Source organism: Aythya marila, assembly GCF_965140915.1.
Source record: "Aythya marila genome assembly, chromosome: 1".
NCBI lineage: Eukaryota > Metazoa > Chordata > Aves > Anseriformes > Anatidae > Aythya > Aythya marila.
Window position 1 is genome coordinate 105,165,577 of NC_139042.1, and position 24,230 is coordinate 105,189,806.

General features: G+C 38.0%; 1 protein-coding gene across 1 annotated transcript in view; it reads left to right on the top strand.

Annotated features, from left to right (window-relative positions):
- ROBO2 (roundabout guidance receptor 2) overlaps positions 1-24,230 on the top strand; it is a 465,479-nt gene that overhangs the window by 297,669 nt on the left and 143,580 nt on the right. The window contains exons 3-4 of the mRNA XM_082784840.1: positions 17,482-17,639; positions 19,531-19,651. Coding sequence (XP_082640966.1) covers positions 17,482-17,639; positions 19,531-19,651 — 279 coding nt within the window. The remainder of the gene's footprint in view (positions 1-17,481; positions 17,640-19,530; positions 19,652-24,230) is intronic.

Consider the following 24,230-nt stretch of genomic DNA (forward strand, 5'->3'; position numbering starts at 1 on the left):
GGCAGTCATTTTTCAGTGCATAGTCTGGATGTGGACAGCCCCTTTCATCATCATTTGAATCGAGCTGAGGACACTCGCTTTTATAGAAGTGTTTAGTACTGTGCAGCTTCGGAAACTTGAGATGTTATAAATATTAATGTATGTAAAGTTATTTAAAGAGTTAAGAGGAAGTTGTTGTATTTGTCCTTGTGTTTATATATAAGCTTCTAAAGGTTCTGAAGCAGTATATTGCTAGAGAGCGGACCAGTGAAGCTGGTGCATGGCCTCTTGAGTTTGCATGTATTCAGCAGTGATGTTAAATACTACTGGCGGTTAACTCCTAATAAATAATAAGCAGTAATTTTGTTACAAGTTTAAAAATAATCCAAAGTGGTTAGTTTAAATTTGACAGGCCCTTTCAGTTCATATCAGCACATCCTCCTATTCTATCCCGTTGGTTATCATTTCTATTCTCACTGTGGCTTCTCTCCCCACAACAGCAGGGGGATGCAGTGAACAAAATGATTCAGGCAGCAAGTATATATTTGCAAGCACTATTTCTGTATGTTTCTCTTTCTAAATTGCTGTATCAATGCTGACTTAAAATGGTATTGTTTTTGTCTGCTTTTGTTTGTTCATAGAATTAACCTAATAGAGGGTTGTTTTTTTTTTTTTTTTTTTTGAGGTGCACAGCCATGATTCTGCAAATCTTGCTCTAACATCAGTTGTGCTCACATATTTTTGCTAAACATCGTACTTAATAGACTAGTCATCCCTCCAATAAACAGCAATTGAAAACTGAGATGCTAGTACCTTTTCTTACTCTTTTTACAGCCTTTGTTGCTGGTTGTTCAATTTATGCAGTACTTATGTAGGCAAAAACTAGTCACTATAGTATGTAATTACTTCTCTTTTTCCTTAATGTGCCATCTATCTTCTATTGCGTATTTATAGTATCTCATTTAATTTTACTTGGTTGATGCAAGGAAATAAAATGGAGAGGGTTTTCAACATTAATACTTATTATACAAGTTATTTATTTCCAACCATCTCAAAGAGTGTTTGAGAGAAATGGCTTAACTTATCTGCTAGTGTGTGCAATAAAGATAAAATGAGAGATTGTTTACTTGGCTAAAAAAGACACATTATTTGTTTTCTTTTGAAATAGCTGAGTATGTGACATGCAAATGATTGTAGTAACAGCAATGTACATCTCCAGCAGAAGGGTTTGGATTTGTTAAAGGAGTATCAAAAGCAAATTTAAAAACAAACAAAAACCTGACTTACTGTTTTAAATAACATTTATCAGCCTACACACTGCTGTATCACTGAGTAACTGTCCTGGGATTTATTTTTTTTTAAATAAATTATGTTATGAGGTGCATTACTGAGTTGTCACTTGGACCACTGTGGGAGGAACTATATGAAGTAAATAGAGGAGATTGTAAAAATCTTTGAAACTGATTTATTCGAATAATAAAAAACATAAGCACAAGAATTCTGATATTCTGATTTAGTCCCCATTTACATCTGGGAACTGAGATCAGTTAACTGTCTGGAACACCCCCCCCCCCCCCCCCCCCCCCACACACACACACACCTCCCAAGAAATGTATGTTAAGCTTGATAACTTTATTTCATTTTGTACCAGCCTTGTACCACGGGAATGCTGTTTTATTACGTACAAGTGTATGTAATGTGTTTTTTCACTTGTTCAATAGAAACAACAATTGTTGATTCACTCAACAGCTGCTGAAAATGTTAAATTCAGTTTTTGTTTGACTTTTTTCTTTAGATTGTTTTTGGTTTAGTCTATTGTTCTCATGGTGTAGAGCGCAGCACTTTTTTCTGTTGTTCCATTTACACTGATATGTCTAACCTGCTGCATCCGCTTTTAAGTTTAATTGTCTCTGCCTTGCTTCAAACAGCAAGTTTGAAAAATCCATGTTGGATGTGTTGTGGTATATGTATGTTTTATATATATATATATATATGTATATTGTAGAAGTAGAAATAATAATATTTGTAGCCATAGAAAAGAACAGTAACTTATACTAAATTAACACTTCATGGAATCTTAAATGGTATCACGTTAGACAGATCCTTGAATAAACTCAAGGCTTCAGAGCTTTATTTTTCCCATCTAAGAGTCCAAGCTGCATATCCTGGCAATGTATTGCAGTTTTTCTAATAACCCTTCTTCTGCAGTTAAAGTCAGCATGTCTCAGCAAAATGTTTTCCTTAGCAGATGTCATACAGCAAGTAGTGGACACTAAATATGCCTAGTGCTGAGGTTACTGAGGAGATGTAGCTTCTATCTCTAGCATTGGATTATTTTGTTAATATATGTTTATTTGCTACTGTAAGGAGTTACATTGAAAACAAGCCTGGACCTCTACATTTCACAGAGTATTTCTGATAACCATCAGAGCAATTTTTTCTGATAGAAATTGTTGAAATAAGAGTCAATGGGCTTGCATGTTAAATATAAATCTATTAATCACATATCTAACCATAATAACATCCACTGTTATAGTGCAGACACTTCCTGCTCCTGTGTGCATATATTTGGCCAGCAGTGCATTACTGGTTCCCCCAACCTCATGCTAGCAGTGAAGAGCAAGATGGCACATGGTTAGCAAGGCTGTGCAAGAAGAATCCTTTTGTCTTTGAGCTAGGACAGCCCCTGTCGAGAGGCAAAGCAAGAAAGAAGTGGTGATGCTACTGTATCAGAATTGCCCTGGCTTGAGGGCTTCTGCTTCTGAACATGGGCTAGGGCAAAGTCACAGTTACGCTGATATCCTTCTGAGTCATGTTTAGGTGCCAGCTGACCTCTGCTCTATCATGTGCAATGATCTCGTAACAATAAATGTTAAAAACTACGGTAAGGCTTTGCACTTGAGAGGCCCCTGCATTCCTGGTTCTGCCCTGTACTGAAAAATTATTGTATGGTTATTATATGACTTTGTTAGAAAGTCTGACTTGTAAAATAGATTGACAGCAATTTTAAGTTATTATTTTAAAACAGAATTTTACGTATAGATTAAACTGATGTGTCTTTTAATATCAGTGCAGGTATCAGTGTTGCTCGATTTTGTAAGCTGTATTGACATGAGCACTTCTCCCAATTGAAAAACACAACAGGGAGTAAGCAATAACATAAAATTATTTTTAGAAAATGCATTTTTAATTACTGAGCTGCTTAATTATTGAGTACTACTGAAAATATCCTGTGAACCTCATCACTATGCAAATGTATTCAGTTTTGGAAACAATTAAATGGTAATAAAGCATTCTTTTTTCTTTTACAACATATTACCGTAATGAAGCTGTTACCTCTCAGTGTGCATTTTAATGAGTTTTAAGTAACATTTTAATGAGCTCAACATTACCATAAACCCAAGGATTAGACAAAATTGAATTTACTAGTGAAAGGGAAGGGTTCATTAAGAGTTAATTATATTGTTTTAGAAGAAATATAATACATTTTATGATGTTCCATCAACCAAGAATCCATCATGAGATCTATACTTATTAATAGGTGCAGCAATGACATTATTATATTGACATAAAAACATGGGCTTGCACACTCCTGCTCGGGTTTCCAATGAAAGCTTCTGTATTGAAATCCCTGGGTCAACTTTATTCTTATCCAGCTTGTTATTACATCTGAGGAGAAAAAATGCCAGGCTTTGTATTACTGGTTTGTAATTCCACCTACAATTTTTATAAACATCATGAACAGTGAAAGCAAAGTTTAATGGATTTACCATTGCCACTAGGATCTAAAGGCAGGTTATGAATAAATGTCTTGGATTTGTTATTAAAAATAAATATAAAAAAAAAAAAAAAAAAAGAAAAGAAGAAGAAGGAAAAAAAAAGACCAGTAGAGAAATTTGAGTCTAAATTGCCAGCACTGTTGGCATGCCCACTCCAACAATAAGCTGTTGAATTTCTGCAGTCCAGGCTCCTGGAGGCCCAGAAGTGCCAGGTAAATTTGTACTCTGTGCATGCAGCAGCTCTTTGTCAGCTGCACCGTACATTCAGATGAATTTCATTAGCAAGCTCTGCACAATACGGAGTTAAACTCCTCATGCTCAGTAAGTTCAGTTACATATTAGATTTACTGCTTTGCATCTGCCAATGTTGGCATTTCTGTTTAGCTGTTTGAAAAATAGTATGGAGGGTTGTGGCTTAGAGCCCTGAGATGTCTGGTTAGAAATTATCATAAAAAAAAATCTCTCTCTATATATATATGTATATTAATTGCACTGAATTCGTATAGTGCTCTCTTGTTCATACAATAGCCCGGTGACCTGCTATTTAAAAAAATAAAAAAAGAGTTCTGCTGGTGTCACAGTCTTTTACTGGGAGTAGGAGGGGGAAGACTCTGGAGGGCTCGAAGCTTTCATGATTTTCAGAAAAATGGCATTGATCTCCAGTGTCCTGCTGGTGTGGGGGAGAGTTCTCACAAATTTCTGCTAAGTGTGGAGTTGTGATCAGCAATTAGACCTGTTGGAGTCCCATCACTCCTCTGTATGTGAGACCCAAAGGTGTGCCCTGAGAGTGGTAAAGAATTAGAAAATTGCTGAGTTTCAAAATACTGTGGTGAACCTGCAGACCTATGCTGGAAGAATGATTCCTCAAGACAGAAGTCAGGGTGCTGGAGGCATTAGAAAAGAAGTCTAATTAGTACCTTGGATTGAATAGGTGCCCAAAAGGAAGTGCAAAGTGTAGCTATTAAGCGGATAATAAATTTTGGATATGACAAGAAGAAAGCAAAGAGCCACTGAATGCCTAATTGTGAGCTACATTGTGCTCAGCCTCCAGTTGTTCACCAGTAGAAGCGCTTCCATCTCTCATGAGTTGTTTGCAGCTGGCCTGTCAGTTCCTAAGTAAGGAAGTCCCGATGAAGAGAATTAGATTGTTAAAATCAGACATGTTTGAGCTATCAGCTGGGCATTGTTTAGTGCCCCACATATTCCCCCCCAGAAGCTCACCTCTTTGTTTGAGTATGGAAGCACAGCCATGCATGTGGAAGTCTTCAGAGAGAAATGAAAATGTTCCACACCCACATCTGGAACTGTTCAGAAATGGAGGAGCAGAGCTACAGAGGTCCTCCTCAAGGGACAGTTTAATTCAATTTGCCTTAATTGAAGCTGCACAAGCAAACTAGAGAATGTTTCCAGTTCTCCTGGTCTCAGAGAAATCCCACAGCATGCACTGGTTATAAGAGCTATTGTGTTTTATGTATTCCTTGTTCTAAATATAGGGAAATATAATGCATGGTTTAACAATACATTTTCCTTGGTGGAAAATCTGGTTTAAGTAGTTCTATTCTCTCCTGGCCACTCATTTCCTCTGCGTGTAATAGCTTGTCATTCTCTCAATTGCTTATGGATCTGGGCTGTGAACTGAGTCAGTGGAGTGATCTGGGTTAAAAATCCCCCAAACAGGAGAATTTCTCTGTTGTTTTCTGTTTTGTTTTGTTTTCTCTAATTGGCATGGAAGAAAACATTTGTGCTACTTGGCCTAAAATCTATCCCAGGTGAATACTGTGGCAGGCTAAAAATTCCCTTCATCCAGTCCTGTCTAGTCTAATAATCTAATCTGCCTATTTCAATATTATACTTTGTCTATCATATGGTGCTTGAACACTTTATCTTGTCAGTGTAGCCTCTTGTTTTCTAATCCAATTGAGAAATGACAGTAGCTATACGAATGTACACAAATTAAATCTTTTGTGGGAGTTACAGACACAGGTACCTTGTGTCTAGTTAAACTCAGTGCTAAGAAGGAATAAAATGGATGACTTCAGTGGGCTGGGAGGTTCACATTTAAAGCAATACCTCTTGGAATATTTAGTTATTCAATGTGCCAGTGCTGGAATAGACTCTTCATTGCACTAGTTGTTTATGTATAAAAGCCTAAGTGAGGGGAAAGATTGTAAAAAAGATTTTATGTTTTAACTGTGGGATTAAAGGTTGGACTAGGTTATTTCAGAGGCTTTTTTCAACCTAAATGATTCTATGATTCTATTAGCAGAGGTGTTTCCAACTCCAAGACCCTAGGGGAATGTGAGCCCTTCATCAGAAGGGCTCCAGCTGCTGAGTGGCACACCCATTTCAGGCTGCTTTAGAGATGCTTCCCAGGTTGTTTCTCCTCTATAGTCTGGGATAACCAGACTAGGAAGAGTTGTGCTGTTTGCTAGTTTTCTCATAATTTAAAGCCCTCAGCAGTTACATAGTTACCTTGATTTTCTCTTGTATTGAAGTGCCAGAGGACTATTGAGCACTGAGTTTAGAAGGATGGGTGACACAGAGGATTTATTTTGTTGTTCTTGTTTTATTGTACTGTTAGTTTTTCTATTATGCAAAACTTGTTGTGCATGAAACAGCACTTTGGGAAAGTGGTATTAGGAAAAAAAGATTGTTTCACCTCTACTGCAAGTCAAAATATTACGCTACTACATTTTCAATAGTGTGTCTGGTAGCTGGTGTAACTGCTCAGCTGAAGGTCATTTTGATTCTCAGGTACAGAACAGAGAAACTGGAGAGTGGAGCTGGACACCCAGGCTCCGGTCTCCCGGTCTCCCTCTGGGTGCTTAAACTTCGCTTTCAAAATCATTGCTTTAGGCTACTACAGTTGGTCTTTGCTTCTGCTTCTTTATTTATTTTTCCCTCTTGGCACAGTGTTGTGAATAATAATGAGGGCAATGTGAACTCTCATATACTTTTCTCTTTTGAAAGTAAATGGGACAGTTATATTTCATACTGCAAGAAAGTAATTCCTTACACTATTTGAGCAGCTCAAAATTGCATAAGATTTCCTGCAAATTATGTTATTATCTTCTTTGTTTTGCATAAAATCACAAATTTGGGCATCCTGTCCGTCGTTAGACAGTATAAAACTACTGTTTTATCTAGTTGTTTGTGGGTCATTTCCTAGTTGGCAGTATACCGACAGAACTCAAATGACTCTCTCCTAGGAGTGTTTAATATGGTGTCTACATAACATATTCCTTTGGTTCTTTAGAGCTCTGCAAACTGAAATGCATGAAGCAGAATGATAAGTAAAACATGATTTTGTATTATTCAAGATAATCCAGAGAAATTGTCATCTAACATTTTGTGGACGTTTTTTAAACCTGGAAGGAGCCTTTTATGAAGAAAATTTCATCATGGAAAGAAAGGAAAAAAAAAAAAAAGCAACAACCAAACACTTAAACACAGGAGCACAGGAGGATAGGAGTTTTAATGAACAACATCTGCACTTCCATATAGCTTTCATTTATTTTGTTTGTTTGTTTTCCTCCCTTTTTCCCCTTTCCCTTTTATTTCCCCTTAGTTAAATTGTTTAGTTCATGGTAGTCTTTATTTAATTATTATAATTATTTCCCTTTAATTAAATTATCCTTATCTCAACCCGTGAGTTGTTCTTTGCTTTACTTCTCCCCCTCCTTATCTAAAGGAGGGGGAGTGAGAGAGCGGTTGTGGGGTTTAACTGCCCAGCACGGTAAAACCACCACACACCTTTGGAACACACATCCTTGCTTTTTGAATTTAATGTAGAACATTACAATAATATAAAATTAGAATAATATGTAATCGTAAGTATTAGAGGAGTTTGAGGATTGGGGTTTTGCTATAAATTCTTGGAGAGAGGATTGCCTAAATTGACTACAGCCGTGCATGCACATACTGGCAGCTCATCCTCTTCTGCTGTCCCACTCCCTTCATTGACACTTTTTTCTTCGCTTGGGCCTTCTGTTCCTTACCCTCAAATGACAGGGCCTGTCTCAGTGACATCAATGCAGACATGCTTTATGCAGTTTCCAGTCTCTATTTGCTGGGTCAGGCTCTGAAAAAGTGAGAACAGCCAAGCCCTCCAGAAGGTTAGCAATTAGAAAGTCACCCTGGGCTCAGGCCCTGCAGGAAATATCACTGCAGAGCCTGTCTTCAGTGACTTGCCCGTATACAGGACAGAGGGCATGAGGCCAGCCAGGACTATACAGCAGGCCTGGTGAAACGGCATCTGGCAAGCACCCTAACATGGCCTGTTGGCACCAGGACAGTTTGCAGGATGAGAAGTGAGGCAGTCCAGAAGCAGCAGGAGGCTCCCACCCATTCTGTGTACCAGCTGCAGGTGCATCTCCTGCTCCATATTTGATGAAGTGTGGCTGTGCAGCCCCTTGCAAAGCTTATCGAGCTTATGTTATGAAAGGTTGTTGAGAAATACACATTGTATGTCTGCTTAGATATCTTGTTTTCAGTCCTGACTTCTGAGGAAACCAACATGAAATCTCTGAAAAAAAAAATAATAATCATAATCCTGCTCAGAAAAACTGAATAGATGACTTCTAGTGTATAATTACCAGATGTAGCTTGATAGAGACCAGGGTTAGATGAAGAGGATGGGGGATGGAAGGAAGAGAGTTCCTATGTTAGAGGGCAAGAGCCTGTTTTGTTTGATGATTTGCCTAATGTGGCTGAAGTATATAAGTAATGTGGCAGTGACCCCCTGCCAAGATGGGAAAGCGTCCCAGCTGCTGTTGTATGTGTTGTGCGTGTGTACACTGGAAATTTACTAGAGGCTATTCACACTTCAGTGCAGCTCAGAGATTGCAGACTGTATTATATTGGTTAAATGAAGCATGTAACATTTTATATTTCTTGTACAAGAAATATTCATTCATTTGAACTTCGTTTTGTCATTCTCATCCTTTTTTATTCTTTTGTTTTACTGAAGGTACATGTACATTTTAGGTGTGTTGACTGGGCTTGAACTGGAAGCCCAGAGGACTGAAGTAGCATAAGTGGTTGCAGGAGAACCAACTTGAGTCTGGAAACAGAAAAACACAACTGCTCAATGCTGTGGCAAACTAGGTAGCATTCATTAGGTTGAACATAGTGCTGCGTGTACCTGGCAATTCTACTGTTGTGCTCACAACAGTAAAACTGCATGCTGTGATATGGTGGTTTGTGCACTTACTAATTAAATCTCTGTTTTCTGGGGAATCTCTGTGGTGTACTCTGTATATACGATGCAGCTTGTGCATGCTCTTCTGAGGTAATTAGTCAAAAGTTCATGCCTGATATTCATTCACGTATCTTTGACATTCGGTAAATTTCAGGTTTTTTGGATGCCATTGCTTTTGAAATATATATATATATATATATATACACACATACACACATATAGATACATATATACATATACTTGCTTATGAGAATGTAAGAATGGCTGTAGTACAAGAGAGCAAAGGTCTATCCAGACCAGTATTCTTTTTTGTGACAGTAGCCTAAAAGGTATTAGTGAGGATTGCCTCTTCTACCAAACACGGTCTTCCCTGCTGCATTGCTTGGAGAGAAGCATAGCTGATGCAAAGAGTCTTCTAGTGGTTTTGGGGAAACTAGTCCCATATTCTTGCTGCAAAGGAGACATGCTGGCGTACAAGCAGCAGTGAAAGATGCAGTGGTTTTTGAAGCTGTACTCAGTTCCACACCTGATATTCACATTTGTTGGGAAAAAATAAATTACTTGCCCATAATCTTATGAAAATGTAGCCCATTAAATGTAAAGAGCATGTAAAAGCTAATGTCAGACTTGAGTTTGAAGGATTGTTAAATGACTGTTGTAGTAAACTGATAAATGTCTGATCCTTGTTAAATCTTAAGGCTTACAACAGACAATGGATATTTTTCAAAGTTTGCTGTCTGCAATTGTGATACCAGTTCTTCTGTAAAGTCTCTAAAATTTTTAGCAAGTAATAGGGTTTTTAGTGTCTGAAATATAGCTCTTGGTAACGTGACCCTTGTTAGCATTAGCAGTCAGGGCAGTGCATTCATCCAGAGTGATTATGCTTTAAAATAAGAAAAAAAAAAAGAAAACTGCTTTGTATCCTAGAGAAAAATTTTCAACATATTGCTTTGTATAGCTTTAGATTTCTGAAATTATTTAAATGTGTTCTTTGTGATATTTGCATTCATAAAGAATTCTTGTTTTATGCTTCCCTTTGCCTTTCTTGACTGTCAAAACACAGTGATGCTTTTAAAGATTTATAGCAGATGGGTAATGAGTTTGCTGACTGTTAGCTGTAGCCTTCAGAATTTGTTGGTGGAAGGAGGCGGGAATTTAAAAAACAGAAGTTTATTGGTACCTCAGTGCAATGAAGACAGGTGATAGAACTCTGTTTTCAATCAAGAAACTTAAACATAAATATGTTATGTTCTGAGTTAGAAAAATCTCCACTCTTCTTGCCATCTAGTAGTCAAATAAAATCTTTCAGAAAAATTATGGAGATGTCAGATTGTATTCAAGTGAGTACAATGAATCACAATGACATGATATAGTTTTTCAGTGAGTGTGTATTCAAGCTGTATTGCATACACTTAATTCGGTACAATAGCAGCCTCTAAAAAATCAGAAGCAAATCATAACTAATGTTTGCAATAACTAATACTGTTTAGCATTAGTTTGCAATAGCTAATATACCTGTGTAGTTGTGTAAAAAGGGAAAATAGGTCAGCAGTTAACTGGGTTAACTGTTGGAGAAAGATGACAATCTGACTCTTGCAATGTGTGCTGAAATGAGACAGGAAAAAGCCTATCTTCTTTCCTAACCTTTGTGCAGTCAGCTAGTTGGGGTACATCTCAGACAGAAGTTTAGAGAAAAAGTATGAAAATCTCCCAATAACTCCATTTGAAATCTGTCTACTTCACAGAATCATTTAGGTTGTAAGAGACCTCCAAGATCATCTAGTCTAACCTCTGACCTAACACTAACACGTCCTCCACTAAACCATACCATTAAGCTCTACATCTAAACATCTTTTAAAGACCTCCAGGGATGGTGACTCAACCACTTCCCTGGGCAGCCCATTTGAATGCCTGACAACCCTTTTGGTAAAGAAGTTTTTCCTAATATCCAACCTAAAACTCCCATGGTGCAACTTAAGCCCATTCCCCCTCGTCCTGTCGCCAAGCACGTGGGAGAACAGACCAACCCCCACCTCTCTACAGCCTCCTTTAAGGTACCTATAGAGAGTGATAAGGTCGCCCCTGAGCCTCCTTTTCTCCAAGCTAAACAATCCCAGTTCCCTCAGCCGCTCCTCATCAGACTTGTTCTCCAGACCCCTCACCAGCTTTGTTGCCCTTCTCTGGACTCTCTCAAGCACCTTCATGTCCTTCTTGGGCGAAGGGCCCAAAACTGAACACAGTACTCGAGGTGCGGCCTCACCAGAGCTGAGTACAGGGGGACAATTGCTTCCCTAGACCTGCTGGCCACACTGCTTCTTATGCAAGCCAGGATGCTGTTGGCCTTCTTGGCCACCTGAGCACACTGCTGCCTCATATTCAGCCAATGCTCCCAGGTCCTTCTCTGCCAGGCAGCTTTCCAACCACTAATCTCCCAGCCTGTAGCTCTGCTTGGGGTTGTTGCGCCCCAGGTGCAGGACCCAGCACTTGGCCTTGTTGAACTTCATACAGTTGACCTCAGCCCATCAGTGCAGCCTATCCAGATTCTCCTGCAGAGCCTTCCTACCCTCGAGCAGATCAACACATGCACCTAACCTGGTGTCATCTGCAAACTTACTGAGGGTGCACTTGATCCCCTTATCCAGATCACCAATAAAGATATTGAAGAGAATAGTGGACGCCACTAGTGACCGGTCTCCAATTGGATATAACTTCATTCACTATACCTATTTAATAGTGGTTGTTCATGCACCTGACTTCTAACACTATGATTATCAGCTTCTCTGTTAACTTTGTTTAATAAATTCTCTGTTCAGAAGCAAGGGTCTCTCACTTTACGTTTAGATGTTAATGCTCATCAAAGGTCCAAATTCTATAAACAATTGTATCTGCATATAGGAGCTGTTAAAATCTTTAGAGGACATATAAGAACAGAGTGTTTTTCCCACATCATTGTTCTGCTTTTTGCTGAGGCCTGAAAATAAAGAGCAAGTTCCCTATAACTGTAAGTAGTAAGTAGGTTATTAAGTTCAGAAGCACATGGAATATTGAGTGAGAAAAATGGATGAAGCCAAAGAAAAGTGCTGAATCTGAAAGGAAGAGCATTTTCTGTTTCTTTATGCAGATATCTCCCTACTACTCTCTTCCTCACTTTGATTTCCCGGGGCCCTACTAATTGGACATTGTTGAAGCAGCTGGACCCTTTGAAAATACTCTAACACCTCTGAAAATTAAGCTTTCGGGTTTTGGACTTCCTTGTAAACAGTGAAGTCTGAACATTTTGAGTTATAGTAAATTAGCTAGCATTCATGTTTCCTAGGCAATATCTGTATCAGGAGAGAGGAAAAAGTAGACACAAGAAGGAAAAAGAAAAAGTGTAGTTCTTCATATTTTTTTTTACAAAAATTTCCATGATTGTTTGGCAGCTCCTCCAGGGCTGTGCATATGCAGAGGGAGCTCAAGACTCCCTTGGAGTCCTGCCTAGGACTGTTGCCTAATTGTGAATTTGTTTATAATTTCCCATACAAAATGTGACAGAGGTTTAAACAAAAGGTAGGGCAGCAGCATCCTCTAAGTGTATTATTCGTTTTAACAAGGAAGTCTGTCTGTGACCCCTTGTTCTTGTCACTCCATTCCAGCAGGCAGTGCCAGCTTGCTCTGAGGCCATTTCTGTAGGTGATAAATACTACCCAAGCTCTGAAATACCCCCCCCTACACCATACATTATTTCAAGTATTTTAATCCCTTAATCTATACACACATACACTGTGTGACATCTAAGCAGTTATCTGACATAATAATTCATGTTGACTGTGCATATCAGTATGTGTCGTAGGAGAAAAGTGCCAAGCAGTGGTGGAGAGACAAGGATTTAGGAAAATACCTGGGGGGTTGCAATGTCTTGGGATCAGGGGAGACCTACTTGTGTGTGGCATATAACCAACCTACCACCAGTGTGGTCGTGTAAATTCCTTATGTGAGAGTCATAATATCCTCAGATAAGCACCAAATGGAACAGAAGGGACAAGATAAAGTACCAGGACCCAAGTTACAGAAGCACATTAATATTTATTCAGTATCTCTTTATACCCTCTAGTCAACATGACAGATGTAGCTGTGTTTTAAGACATTATCATTCACTGAAAAAGGGGAAAAGGAGGTTTTCCCTCCCTCCCCTCCCCAATAACGTCAGATGTTCGCTGTGTACATCGGAGGAAGGAAGAGGAGAGCTGAGCGCTGGTGGGAGAAGAAGGCAATTATTCCAGAGCCTCCTAGTGGGCACATGCTTCTTCCTTCCAGCTTCACTTATTTGGCCATGGGCCGGGGGCTCATGGGACATGGACCAGATTGAAAAAGTGGAAACAGACAGATGGTTATTTGTAGTCATCATGTAAATGTAAATCCTATAAACATGTTTTCTTTCTAAGGGCCTGGAAGCTGTTGTAGTGGAAAGCAGGATTAAGGTATGGATATCTAGCCTAGAATAATTTTGACCCCTCCACCTTTCATCCCACTCCATAAACGTTGTTTTATCTCTGGCTCCTTTAAACAAATTTCTGGAGCCTCAATCAAGGAAATTAATTCAGTTTCTATATAATTCCCTGAGTTTACGAGCATTGGTTTGACCAAGGCCTGGATTTGGGCCTAAGCTGGCAGGTGTTGCTGAGCAGTTGCCGTGGTAGCGGGGACTTCTTTTTGTCTTTTTTCCTGACTCTGCCAGGTGCCTGGTGTGGAAGCGTTTATCTTGCCGCTGCTGTTGTTAGATGTTGTTTTCGTTATTGCTATCGTGGATACCTGTAAGTGGCCATGCAGGGCTTTGCATCCCTTAAACACCGATGTGACAGTTTGCAGACATCTATCTTGTTTGAGCAGCGTCAACCTGTTAGAACTACAAAGAGACTGATCAAACTTTAATTAACTTTTGTCCACAGCACTATCGTGTGCTGTACGTGCAATCTAGCTGTCCTTTCTACCCTCTAGCCCTACACTGCCCTCCCAAGCAGTGAGGCCCCAGGCTCCTGGAGCTCATACAGTATCGAGGCCATGCATGGCCAAGTGCAAGGGAGCCAGCATTGTGGCCGGCTGGTGGAGGGGAGCAGCCCAGCTCTGTTTCACCTGGGGAGCTGGGCCTTCAGCTCTCCCAGCCTTTTGTGTCCGTTGTTAAATGTCAAGTAACACCAAGGGCAAGCCCAGCCTGTGTTAACACTGGGCTATAGCAAGGAGGAACATGAGGTGAAGAGGAGCCTGATGGCGGTGCTTCACCTCTTGTGCTGAATGTGTAAAAACAAACAAACAAACAAAAAAACAACTGAGGAAGGCTGGCTTCATGAGGGAACAAAAGCCACCGCCAGTGTTGGGAGAGGGGATCCGCTCCAGCACAGTTGCAGTTATTTGGAAGTGTATGGCAATTGTGGATAATTGGCTGAGGAATATTCCACAGCTCTCAACTGCTTTTCTGTTTTCACAGATGATTGTGCCATTAGATATGGTGAATGCACTAAGCTGTGCTGCAACTTTTCCATTTACCCTCCTAATACATGTGAGCTCCACTTCCCATTGATGCTCCCTCCTTCTGTTGCTTTCTGTTCTGCTGAGATCTGCCGCAGTGCTGGGGCAGCTGAGCTTGCTGGCCAGCACCCCGAGATCTCCTCCTTCCGGAGCCCCATTGCTTCTCTCTCAGGGTAACGTTTGGATGTGCCGGGATGGCTGTGCTGATCAGATTAATGTCTGAGCTTTGTGTTATCCATGTTATGTTTTGTTAAAAGCACTGAATCAGAGAAATTACAGCCTGTGCCCTCTATTCTTCAGCTTTTATTTTTTCTTTTCCTCTGTGCTTTCGTTCTTACTCTTTTCCTTCTTTACCTGGCTTTTTCTTTTCACTCTCTCTGAAATTAGTGTTCACTGTTTTCCTCTCTGGGCTGTTTTCTCTCTTTTATTTATATTCTACAAATTTTCTGTTATCTCTCTCTTTCTGTCCTTGCTTTATTTTTCCCTATTTCATTTTTCCCCACCATTTTTTGTTTTTCTCCCAAACACAGAATGCTATAGATGGAAACACTGAGATATATCTATTCAAGATTCACGTATGTGTTGAGGTACAGAGCAAGATTAAGTAAACCCTGTAGCATCAATTTTGTCTTCCATTCAAGCCACATTTGTAGTAGGACTTGGGTAAAGGAATGTGATAAAATCAAATCTGCCTCATATTCTCATATTCTGCTGCTGATTGGAACCTTGCACAGTCACTGGAATGATTCAGAGAAAGTTAATGTAATTTGCTATGTATCACCTCAAGAAACTGTGTTTGTCAGCTTCATACAGCTGTGTGTAACATTCAGGGAAAATGATTTCCTTGGTATTGCTGTCAGGAGTATAAAGTCATGATGTAGGATCTGCTGATTTTCTGGGGATTTTCCACTAATGGATTTGCATTGGAGCTTTGTAATTATGCAAAGAGTCAAGCCAATAAAAATTAATACTAGTTTGTGTGTAATCATAATGGAAGAAGTTGATGTATCCTGTCTGTTTACCAGTTGCGTGAAAGAGAGAATATCACTGCCCAGAAGTACTTTTAGTACTTTTCTTTTTTTTTTTTTTTTTTTTTTTTCCCCTGTATCATAACGATCACAGAGACGCATGAAAATGCTTCCCAAAATAGGTGGTTTTGTATGACCTTTTTTTTTTTTTTTTTTTTTTTTTTTTTGGTTCTTTCCCTGAGGCTGCTAAAGTATTATCTTTCTTGGCTTTGTTTGAAAAATGGTGTAATTCCAAATGGTGTAATTCCAAATAGTCAACAACCCATGATCTTCAGCTTACTACTTCTGTGTTGTGCAGTTCTTAAGTTTATTCCATTTCATTTTGAAGCTCTATAAATTCTATTTCTGTCAGTTTGAGTATCGGGAATCAAAGGATCAAAGGCATAGAGTGATTTGTAGTAATCAGAAATATTTCATGGTTGAGTCTTTCATTATCTATTGGGAAAAATAAAATGTATCTATTTGGTGTGTTTCTTGAGAAGAATGTGTTCTTGCCAGAGTTGCATCCATTGCCAATTGTGTCCTATCAATGCTATCTTATGCTTGAAGAGCAAGACCTAAGTAATCATTCTTTTCTTTTTTTTTTTTTTTTTTTTTCCTCCTGTTAGAAAAAGAATTAACTGCCAATTAATTTTCTCCTTCCTTTGGGATCTACCTGTGTATCCCAAAATGCAGAACAATAAAAGTTACCTTGTATGTCATTTTGGGTGCCACATTTATACAGCCTGCTCACCTCAGCCCATTTAGAGACCAATTCTTATATGTATTAATCATAGTTTCTTGTGTCTTATTACAGAACAGAAAAATATTCAGTTCCAAATGTTAAAATGGGGCACATTTTATTAACATCAAAAGCAGTAAATTATCTCTGCTTATGAAATGAGACTGAGCAATTTCTGCTGAACTCTTCCTGACTTGCCCCTTCACTAGGATACGGTGTTTTCTAATTTCTCAGAGGGCCCTGCTTCCATTAAGGGCAAGAACTGTTTTAAAGCTGTAATGAAAGCCATACATAGCTGAAATTCAAGTAGAGGAAATGCCCTAAATTCTATTTCAGTAGCTCATCTAGAGATATTTTCAGTTTTATATTTATAAGAATGTCAATTAACCTAGAGACTAGGACACACATGGAAGAATAACGATGAAGTGGATGTCATTTTAACACACTGAAGTCAGGTAGTTGGACCTAAATCTTCTTTATAGGAGCTTGATTTACATAAGAAGCTAGCATGTGTTGCCTAATCTAATTTTCAAGCAGCTTGGTGATTTAAATGCTTTTTGCTTTCAATGTTGTCAGACAACACTGGTCAAAGTTGCAAATATATATATATTAAAATAAATTAAAAAAAAAAATGCTGGAAGAACACTGGCAGTGGCATGATTTCAGTTTCTCCTTTCCGAACTGGTGATCAGTTAATCATGTATTGGTGATAACAATAATAGTAGTAAGAGTAGTAAGAGTAATAACAATAATACTCTTAATCAAAGTGCAAGTCAGCAACAAAGTACCAGTTGTGTCACTTCCTTATCTAGCTACTCAAGTTGGAGATCCAAGCAAGCCAGATACTCAGCATGCTGTTTTCTGTTATGAAGAGAACTGATATCAGACCTGCAGTACTACTTTTACAGTACTACTTTTCCCATAATGGGAAGTGACCCTGTCAACACTAAAAAGACAAAAAGAGTAATGGGTGCTACAGGTCTTTTATTTATTTATTTATTTATTTAAATGCAGGGTGGTGTTTTTATCTGGAGGGAAAAAAAAAAAGGCATGTATATCAAATCTGCTTCCATTGAATAAAAGGTCATACCTCGCCAACTTATTTTATGAGGTATTTTGTAGTAAACATAAGATACAAAGTCATCACCTAATAATAGTTGAGCAGTGTTTTTTTTTTTTTTTTAATTCTATATATATATTTTATCCCCCCACTTACAATGATGTCACTCCTAGTAATTTTTTTCTTCTCTCCCTCATTTTCAATGTTAGTGCTACGAGATGACTTCCGCCAAAACCCTACAGATGTTGTGGTGGCAGCTGGAGAGCCTGCCATATTGGAGTGCCAGCCACCTCGTGGACACCCTGAGCCTACCATCTACTGGAAGAAGGATAAAGTCCGCATTGATGACAGGGAAGAGCGGATCAGTGTGAGTACAGCTCAGGTGGTTGTTCATATATATGGGACCTGCAATAAAGCCAAGTAGCTGAGCATGGCAGACCATCATAGCTTCAGGTCTTTCTCCGTAGCTAATCATGTACACCACTGAAGTGGATGTCAGAAACTGAGTTGAGTTTGCACACCCTTGGAGTAGGACAGTCTTGTGCTGTGTAAAGTGGTGGAAGGACAGAGAGAGGAGCCTTGGCTTCTGAAAATGCAGAAGGAGAGAGGGAGAAATATAATGTATTCACCTTTCCCACAGAGACTTCTTGTTGCACTTGACAGTTTTTGTCCGTGACCTTTCCTAAATGAGGGGTAAAAGTTGTTTATTTCTACTGGTTTAAGTGTCCAGCTTGAACTTCCTGAGGCTTGCTTTGTGCAACTGTTGCAACCAAAGTCTGTTAGAGCCTAGATTTGGTTATGTAAAGTATGCTATTCGATGTGAGCTGTCTCACCTTGGGACTCAGTGGATCTCTTTGACCAGTTTGGCCTTATCTTTTCTAGATCTCACTTTCCTGAAATGAAAACAATATCAGGCTTTATTTCAGAGAGCTATTTGAAGGATAAAACCAGTCATATCTATGAGATATGCAAATACTCTCTTAGAAAAAAGTAAAACAAAACAAAACAAAAAACCACTAATTTAGGATTAAATTGGTAATGCTGAATTTAGTATAGTAATTGGGATGTATGTTCTAAGCAAAGACTAAAGTTATACTCTAAAGAATGATTGTCCCTGAATAGGAATACGTATTAAATAAAGGAGAAAAACGGTTTGATTTTTGTGATGGATCATTTTGTGAACTGAATGAAAAAAGTTCCAGCACAGAGAATTATCTTATCAAGTGAATAGAAATGATATAATGGTCTGTGCAAACTAATGGGACAAATTAAAGGTGTGTGGACATAATTCCTAATTTTTGAATGTTAATTTTTTTTGTTCCTAATTTTTGAATGTTAAGTTTTTCACTATTGATATTCATTTAATAAAGTTTTATATTGTATGTGGGGATATGTAATTCATTCAGTGCTGATGTTATTCGATGTGGAAGTACTGTTAGGAACTTGTTCATTGCTTTGGATGCCTAAAGAAGTATTCCAAGCTAAACAATCCAAATAGTTGCTATTTGTGGTATTATGGGCCATCCTGTTTCTGCTACAGTCTACTCAAGAATAGAGGAGGAAGGTAGAGTGGCAGGGAGATACCATTCCCTGACTCTCGAGTTTCTTTGGCTATATTCCAAGTTCATTTTGAAGCACTGCATTCATGTTCTAACTTTTAACCTGCAATTTTGTTACTTTATTTCTTTCAACTACCCTGCTTTTTCTCTCTATAAATATCCTTTATACCCAAGAAAACATTAAAGCTTGTGGGAGTCAGGTGAATTCTCAGTTTGGGCTACATTCAATCTGTTTGCATCAAGGAGAAGAGAAAATCTGTCTTAAATCGGTGAACAAGGAAACTGTTCAGGCACCAGTAACAATAAAATGAACTAACTAAATAAACCTGAGTGAAACTGCCTTTTTCCTCAGAGAGATGTCAAAAGTGCTTTACATATCATCATGCAAGAAATGCAACCACTCTGCATTGCCAAAGAGGTAACAAGGAATGAAAGTGTTTGAAATGTAATGCATCTAATGAAAAATAAGGGGATAAAATGAAACACATCTAAAATCAATCAGTAAGATAAAATGCATTCTAGAGCAGCATAATGATATTTAGTTGTATGGGATTATTATTTTTTTTTTAAGCCTTTTATATATTTACAAACAAAATATTAAAATGCTTAATTTGTGGAATTTGCCTGAGTGTGTGTGTATCTTTTTCTGATATCTTTTGTTTATCTGAATTTAAAAATATGTTTCTTGTTTTGAAACAGATACGTGGTGGAAAACTAATGATCTCCAATACACGAAAAAGTGATGCTGGCATGTACACTTGTGTTGGAACCAACATGGTGGGGGAGCGAGACAGCGATCCAGCAGAGCTGACTGTCTTTGGTAAAGCTACTCAAGCTTTTGTTTCCTTTTCACTACAAATGTTATATATTGAATTGATATATGTGACTCATCAGAATATGAGACAAAATCAGGTTAACAAAATGCAATAGCATTGCTTAAGCTGCATTTTGTAGCTCCTGGTTTTAAAGGCTGCAATTTATAGTGATGGAACGGTGATGGCCCAATATTTTCCTTCTAAGCACGTAGTCTAAATTTAATTGGAGGTCCTTAGTGATATGCATATGCTTAGAAACGGTAATCCAGGACATAATGCTCTCCCTCACAAAATTGCCAAATGTAATTGAGCCACTTCTAATACAGTTGACAATTCCTACTTAACAGAGATTTGGACCAGCATTGCCTATTTAAATAATTACTTATTCCTGTGGGGTTGTGAAATCAAACAGTTGTAGGAGAGCACAGCAGAGCACAGTGGACCAGTAAAAAGTCATTAGAGAAAATCCAAGATCAAGTTTTTGAATGTATAGAGGTATGTCTGTCATCTGTTTTTTTAAAGGGCACAAAGCAGCTTTGCATCCTGAAAACCAGGGCATTATTTTGGTTTCTAGTGTTGCTGAATGAATCAGAAATGGATATGTGAGGGCCTAGAGCAAAAATAGAATAATACTGATTGTAGGCTGGATCCATCCTGCTAACAACTGGATAAGAAGCAAAGCCATTAAATCCTGCTGTGGTACATCCTGTAGTCATGACATTTCTATTTACCATTAGCTGTGGTTCTGTAGGAATCAGTCATGAGGTCTTGAGCAAACAAGAGAAAATCAATAAGGAAAAAAAAAACTCATTGCTACAAATACATACATACAAAAGAGAAAGAAATATCACTAATGCTTCCTCCTTGATAAAATACTGACATTTCAAACAAGACTACTTGTAATTCTAGTAAGATTTTCCATAGGTATCCTGAACTACTTTGTAAGGCAGGTGCTCTTAATTTGTTTACTTTCTGGTTAATATAGTGCACTGGAAAACCCGATCACAAATACTACTGTGTTTGCATGTATGTGCAGTTCAATATTTGTTTGTCCACTGTAAAAGACACATTGTGGTATTCACAGAAGATGCAGAAAAGTTTCTGCTTGACAAGATCTGTGAGTGACTGAGGATTTGGTGCTCTCTGGCTGTGAAGGCTTCCACTCTACTTATTTTGTTATGTATTTGTGGAAGCACATGACTTAAAAAAAGAACTAATATACCTTAAAAACAAACAAACAAAAATAATAATAAATAAAAATAATAATAAAAAAAAAAACAGAAAGGAATCTCCATCAATTTATGTCCTTTATGTCCTGTTGAGGTTGTGCCTTTATACAGATGTTAAAGAGACATGATGTATCTTCTTCATCAGTTTAAATACTGATAATCTCTGTTATTACTCCCTGTGGATAGCAAGCAGATTGCAGTCCTAAACTACGAAGCCTTAAGAAATCCTTAAGAAAAGAATTTGTTAAAAATTTGTTAAAACTCATATAATACAGTTGAAGTCTAATTTGCAAATAGGGAACAAAATCAGCTATAAATTAAATTAGAAGTTTTAATTCTTCATTACTGTGTTAGTCTATTTAAATAAAAACTGTATTTAAAATTCCCTTTCCATATGTATATCTTCCTATTTAAAATTCTTGGGTGGCCATCTAAAGGTGGCTCAGCTTTGCCTTCCACCAGCAGAACAGTTACACTCCTTTCCTGGGGTACAAGCACCAGCTCCTGTGTGCGTGTGTGGGTGTGTGAGTACACAGTGCACTGGAGAGCATTATCCGTGATGTTTACAGGAAGTAATGCATCTACTGGACAGTCCAATCAATCTAAGCATACACAATAAATCCAATAAATCCAGCAACTCTGGGAAACATCAGATTGGTTGTGCATGTTCAGATTGACTTCACTGGACACAGGCAAAAACACATCATCTGTTAAGTCCACAGCCTTCCTGTGCATTCATAATAATATGAATCACAGTTTTGGGAAACGTGCAAGTAGTGCAAATGTTGAGAAACATATATTAAAAATATCATAATGCTTACATTATTATTCAAGAGCCCAACTTCAACTGTTTTGAACATATTTGAAAATAGGTTTTATATTTAAAATTGAAATATTAGCTAAAAGGCTTAGAAACTGTAATAATGTGGCTGGTAAGCCTACAGCTGGTGCTGATTCTGGAGAGGAAGGTGTATTATTTAGCTGATTATTAATGTTCCTAATGTTTTTCTGAATAACAAACACAGAAAACCCTTTTCATACTGTGAAAGCAGCCTTAAAAAACACACTCCTCTGTAGGAAATGGAGCCGTTTCACACTAGTTCTCAAGCCTTTCCAGGAATCAGCCACTTGTTACTTTTGGCTCTGAAAGTTTTTCTGTAATACTTGAAGTTAATTTCTGCATGTCACTTGTGACAAGTCTCTGGCTTGTGCAGTAAATTTAGCTCGGGGGATGGCCTGTGGAAAAACTGAGTCAGTGTGGTGGTAACTGGTGGCTTAATGGGAACAGCATGGAAGCCTAGCCTGAAAGATTACACCTTTCCTGAGTAAAAAGTAAAACAAAATAAAATAAAAAGTGCAATAAAACCCTTAGAAAGAAATGGGAAGAGAAAATGAGAGTTTCCCTTATGTAGAATGTATTTACTCAGATGGGTACCCATTCAATAACATTTGCTGAGAGATCTTTGTGAATGACACCTGTAGAGCCCTCACAAAGCAAGCCATTTTCTTCCAACCCCATCTACATAGGAAACATAGTTTTCAACATTGAGGCACTCACCCAGAATGAGGATGCTCAAGCCTACTGTTAGCATCTGTGCAGATTGCATTTCTTTTGTTCCCAAGTCATGATTCTTCAACAAGCAGAAATTTTGTGAAATCCAAAATTTTCACAGTAAAATATCATAAATAAAATTGATTATGTAATCAGTGCTTCCCAAAATTATTCCTACGTTTTGAATATTGACAACGATTGCATGAGATTTTGTTAGTGCTCTCCTTCAAACACTACTGGTAGTTATTGTCTTTTTGAGGCTCCGAGGTGTTATCTTGGAGTAGATCAAGAAGACCGAGTACCTCAGAGCCTGAGGTGGCCTTTAAGTAAAGTTAAGAACTAATCCATCAATCCTAACATTCCCCAAAAGAGACAGCACAGTATTTTATTATTATGGACACATATTCTAAATGCCAATTCAGAAGCATGATACAAATTAAGCAGCTTTGTGTTTGGGCTCATAGCCTTTGACTGAACAAAAATCAGGCAAGATGCAAAGCAGAAACAGTTCCATTTCAATTCATAAGAAAGCTTGGTTTGTAAATACATAATGTGGAGCCAGAAATAAAATAAAAGGAATAACTGTTAACGTTTTATAATTTTGTCACACTATTGCAGTGTAACCAAACAATTTTTCAAGATGGTTTAACTCTTTCAGACTCCTTTTTGTTCCTTTGGACTTTAAATGTTATGTTTGGAGAGAATGTACAAAGGTGTATCTTGTATATTGATTCTGAAGCTCAGTGAAATCAATGAAAGCCTTAATATACCGACTTCAAGAGGCTGGCACCAGGCAGTGGAAAAAGATTGAGATATATTTAGAAGAGCCTCAAAAGAATGTAAAGTATAACTAATAAGAGTACAAAAATGTCTTAAAAGATATGTCAATTCAGACATAATAAAGATTGTTTTGGATTAATCTTTGATTTTAGCTTTGGTGCCTGAACCTTTCTTCAGCTAATAAGGTCCTGTGGGATGAAGAGGTATTTTCTTCTGATGCTCGAAGAAGTATTTGTGTTTGATGTTTTTGTGATATTGTCAGGCTGAAAGAGATACCATAGTTCCAGCAAGAATATACTGTGATGACATGATGTTAGAGAAAGAAATCCAAAAACCCCTTAATGAAGACATTGTACCTCATTTTTCTTCCGAGAATTCTGACTATATGGAAGGCCGTAGCAGAGAGTCTAGTCCCATCATATCTTGCAAATCAGTCCCAGAAGATTTCTCAGCCAGAAAAAATGCCTAAATCAGGGTGTACATTCACAGTTTAAGACAGAGAGGTTGACATTCCCTATTTTGTCCCTCTGATCAAAAGTTCTTCTATTTTTCTTCAAAACCTTATACTTCCCACTTGCAATGTACTTGTGGTAGTTTGTAAAGAATCATTGTGGCTTTGCAATATTTGCTGTCTGTGGGTACTAACAAATTGAAATAGGATGATCCAACTGTGAAAAAGGGTCCGATTGCTCTCCGAAGTCTGTTCTTCATACTCAGTAGAAACTGTTCCTGAAATTAAAACCACGGTAGATAGATACAATATGAAGAAAACACTAACGTTTGATAAAAATCAGTCTAGTTCATTTGCATGTTTCTCCGTGCATTCACTGTGCAAACTTACTGCATTTTGTTAGTACTGTGCAATGTCTGCAGAAGTGTGCAATATCTACACAACTCCTTATTTCTCAAACAAAACAATAAAATGTGCCTGAAAATAGGAAGTAGAAGAATGTCTTTAAATAGTAAAATATCTGCTTTTGCAACTATATTTTCATTTATTTGGCCAGCGTCCTGTATGCTGTC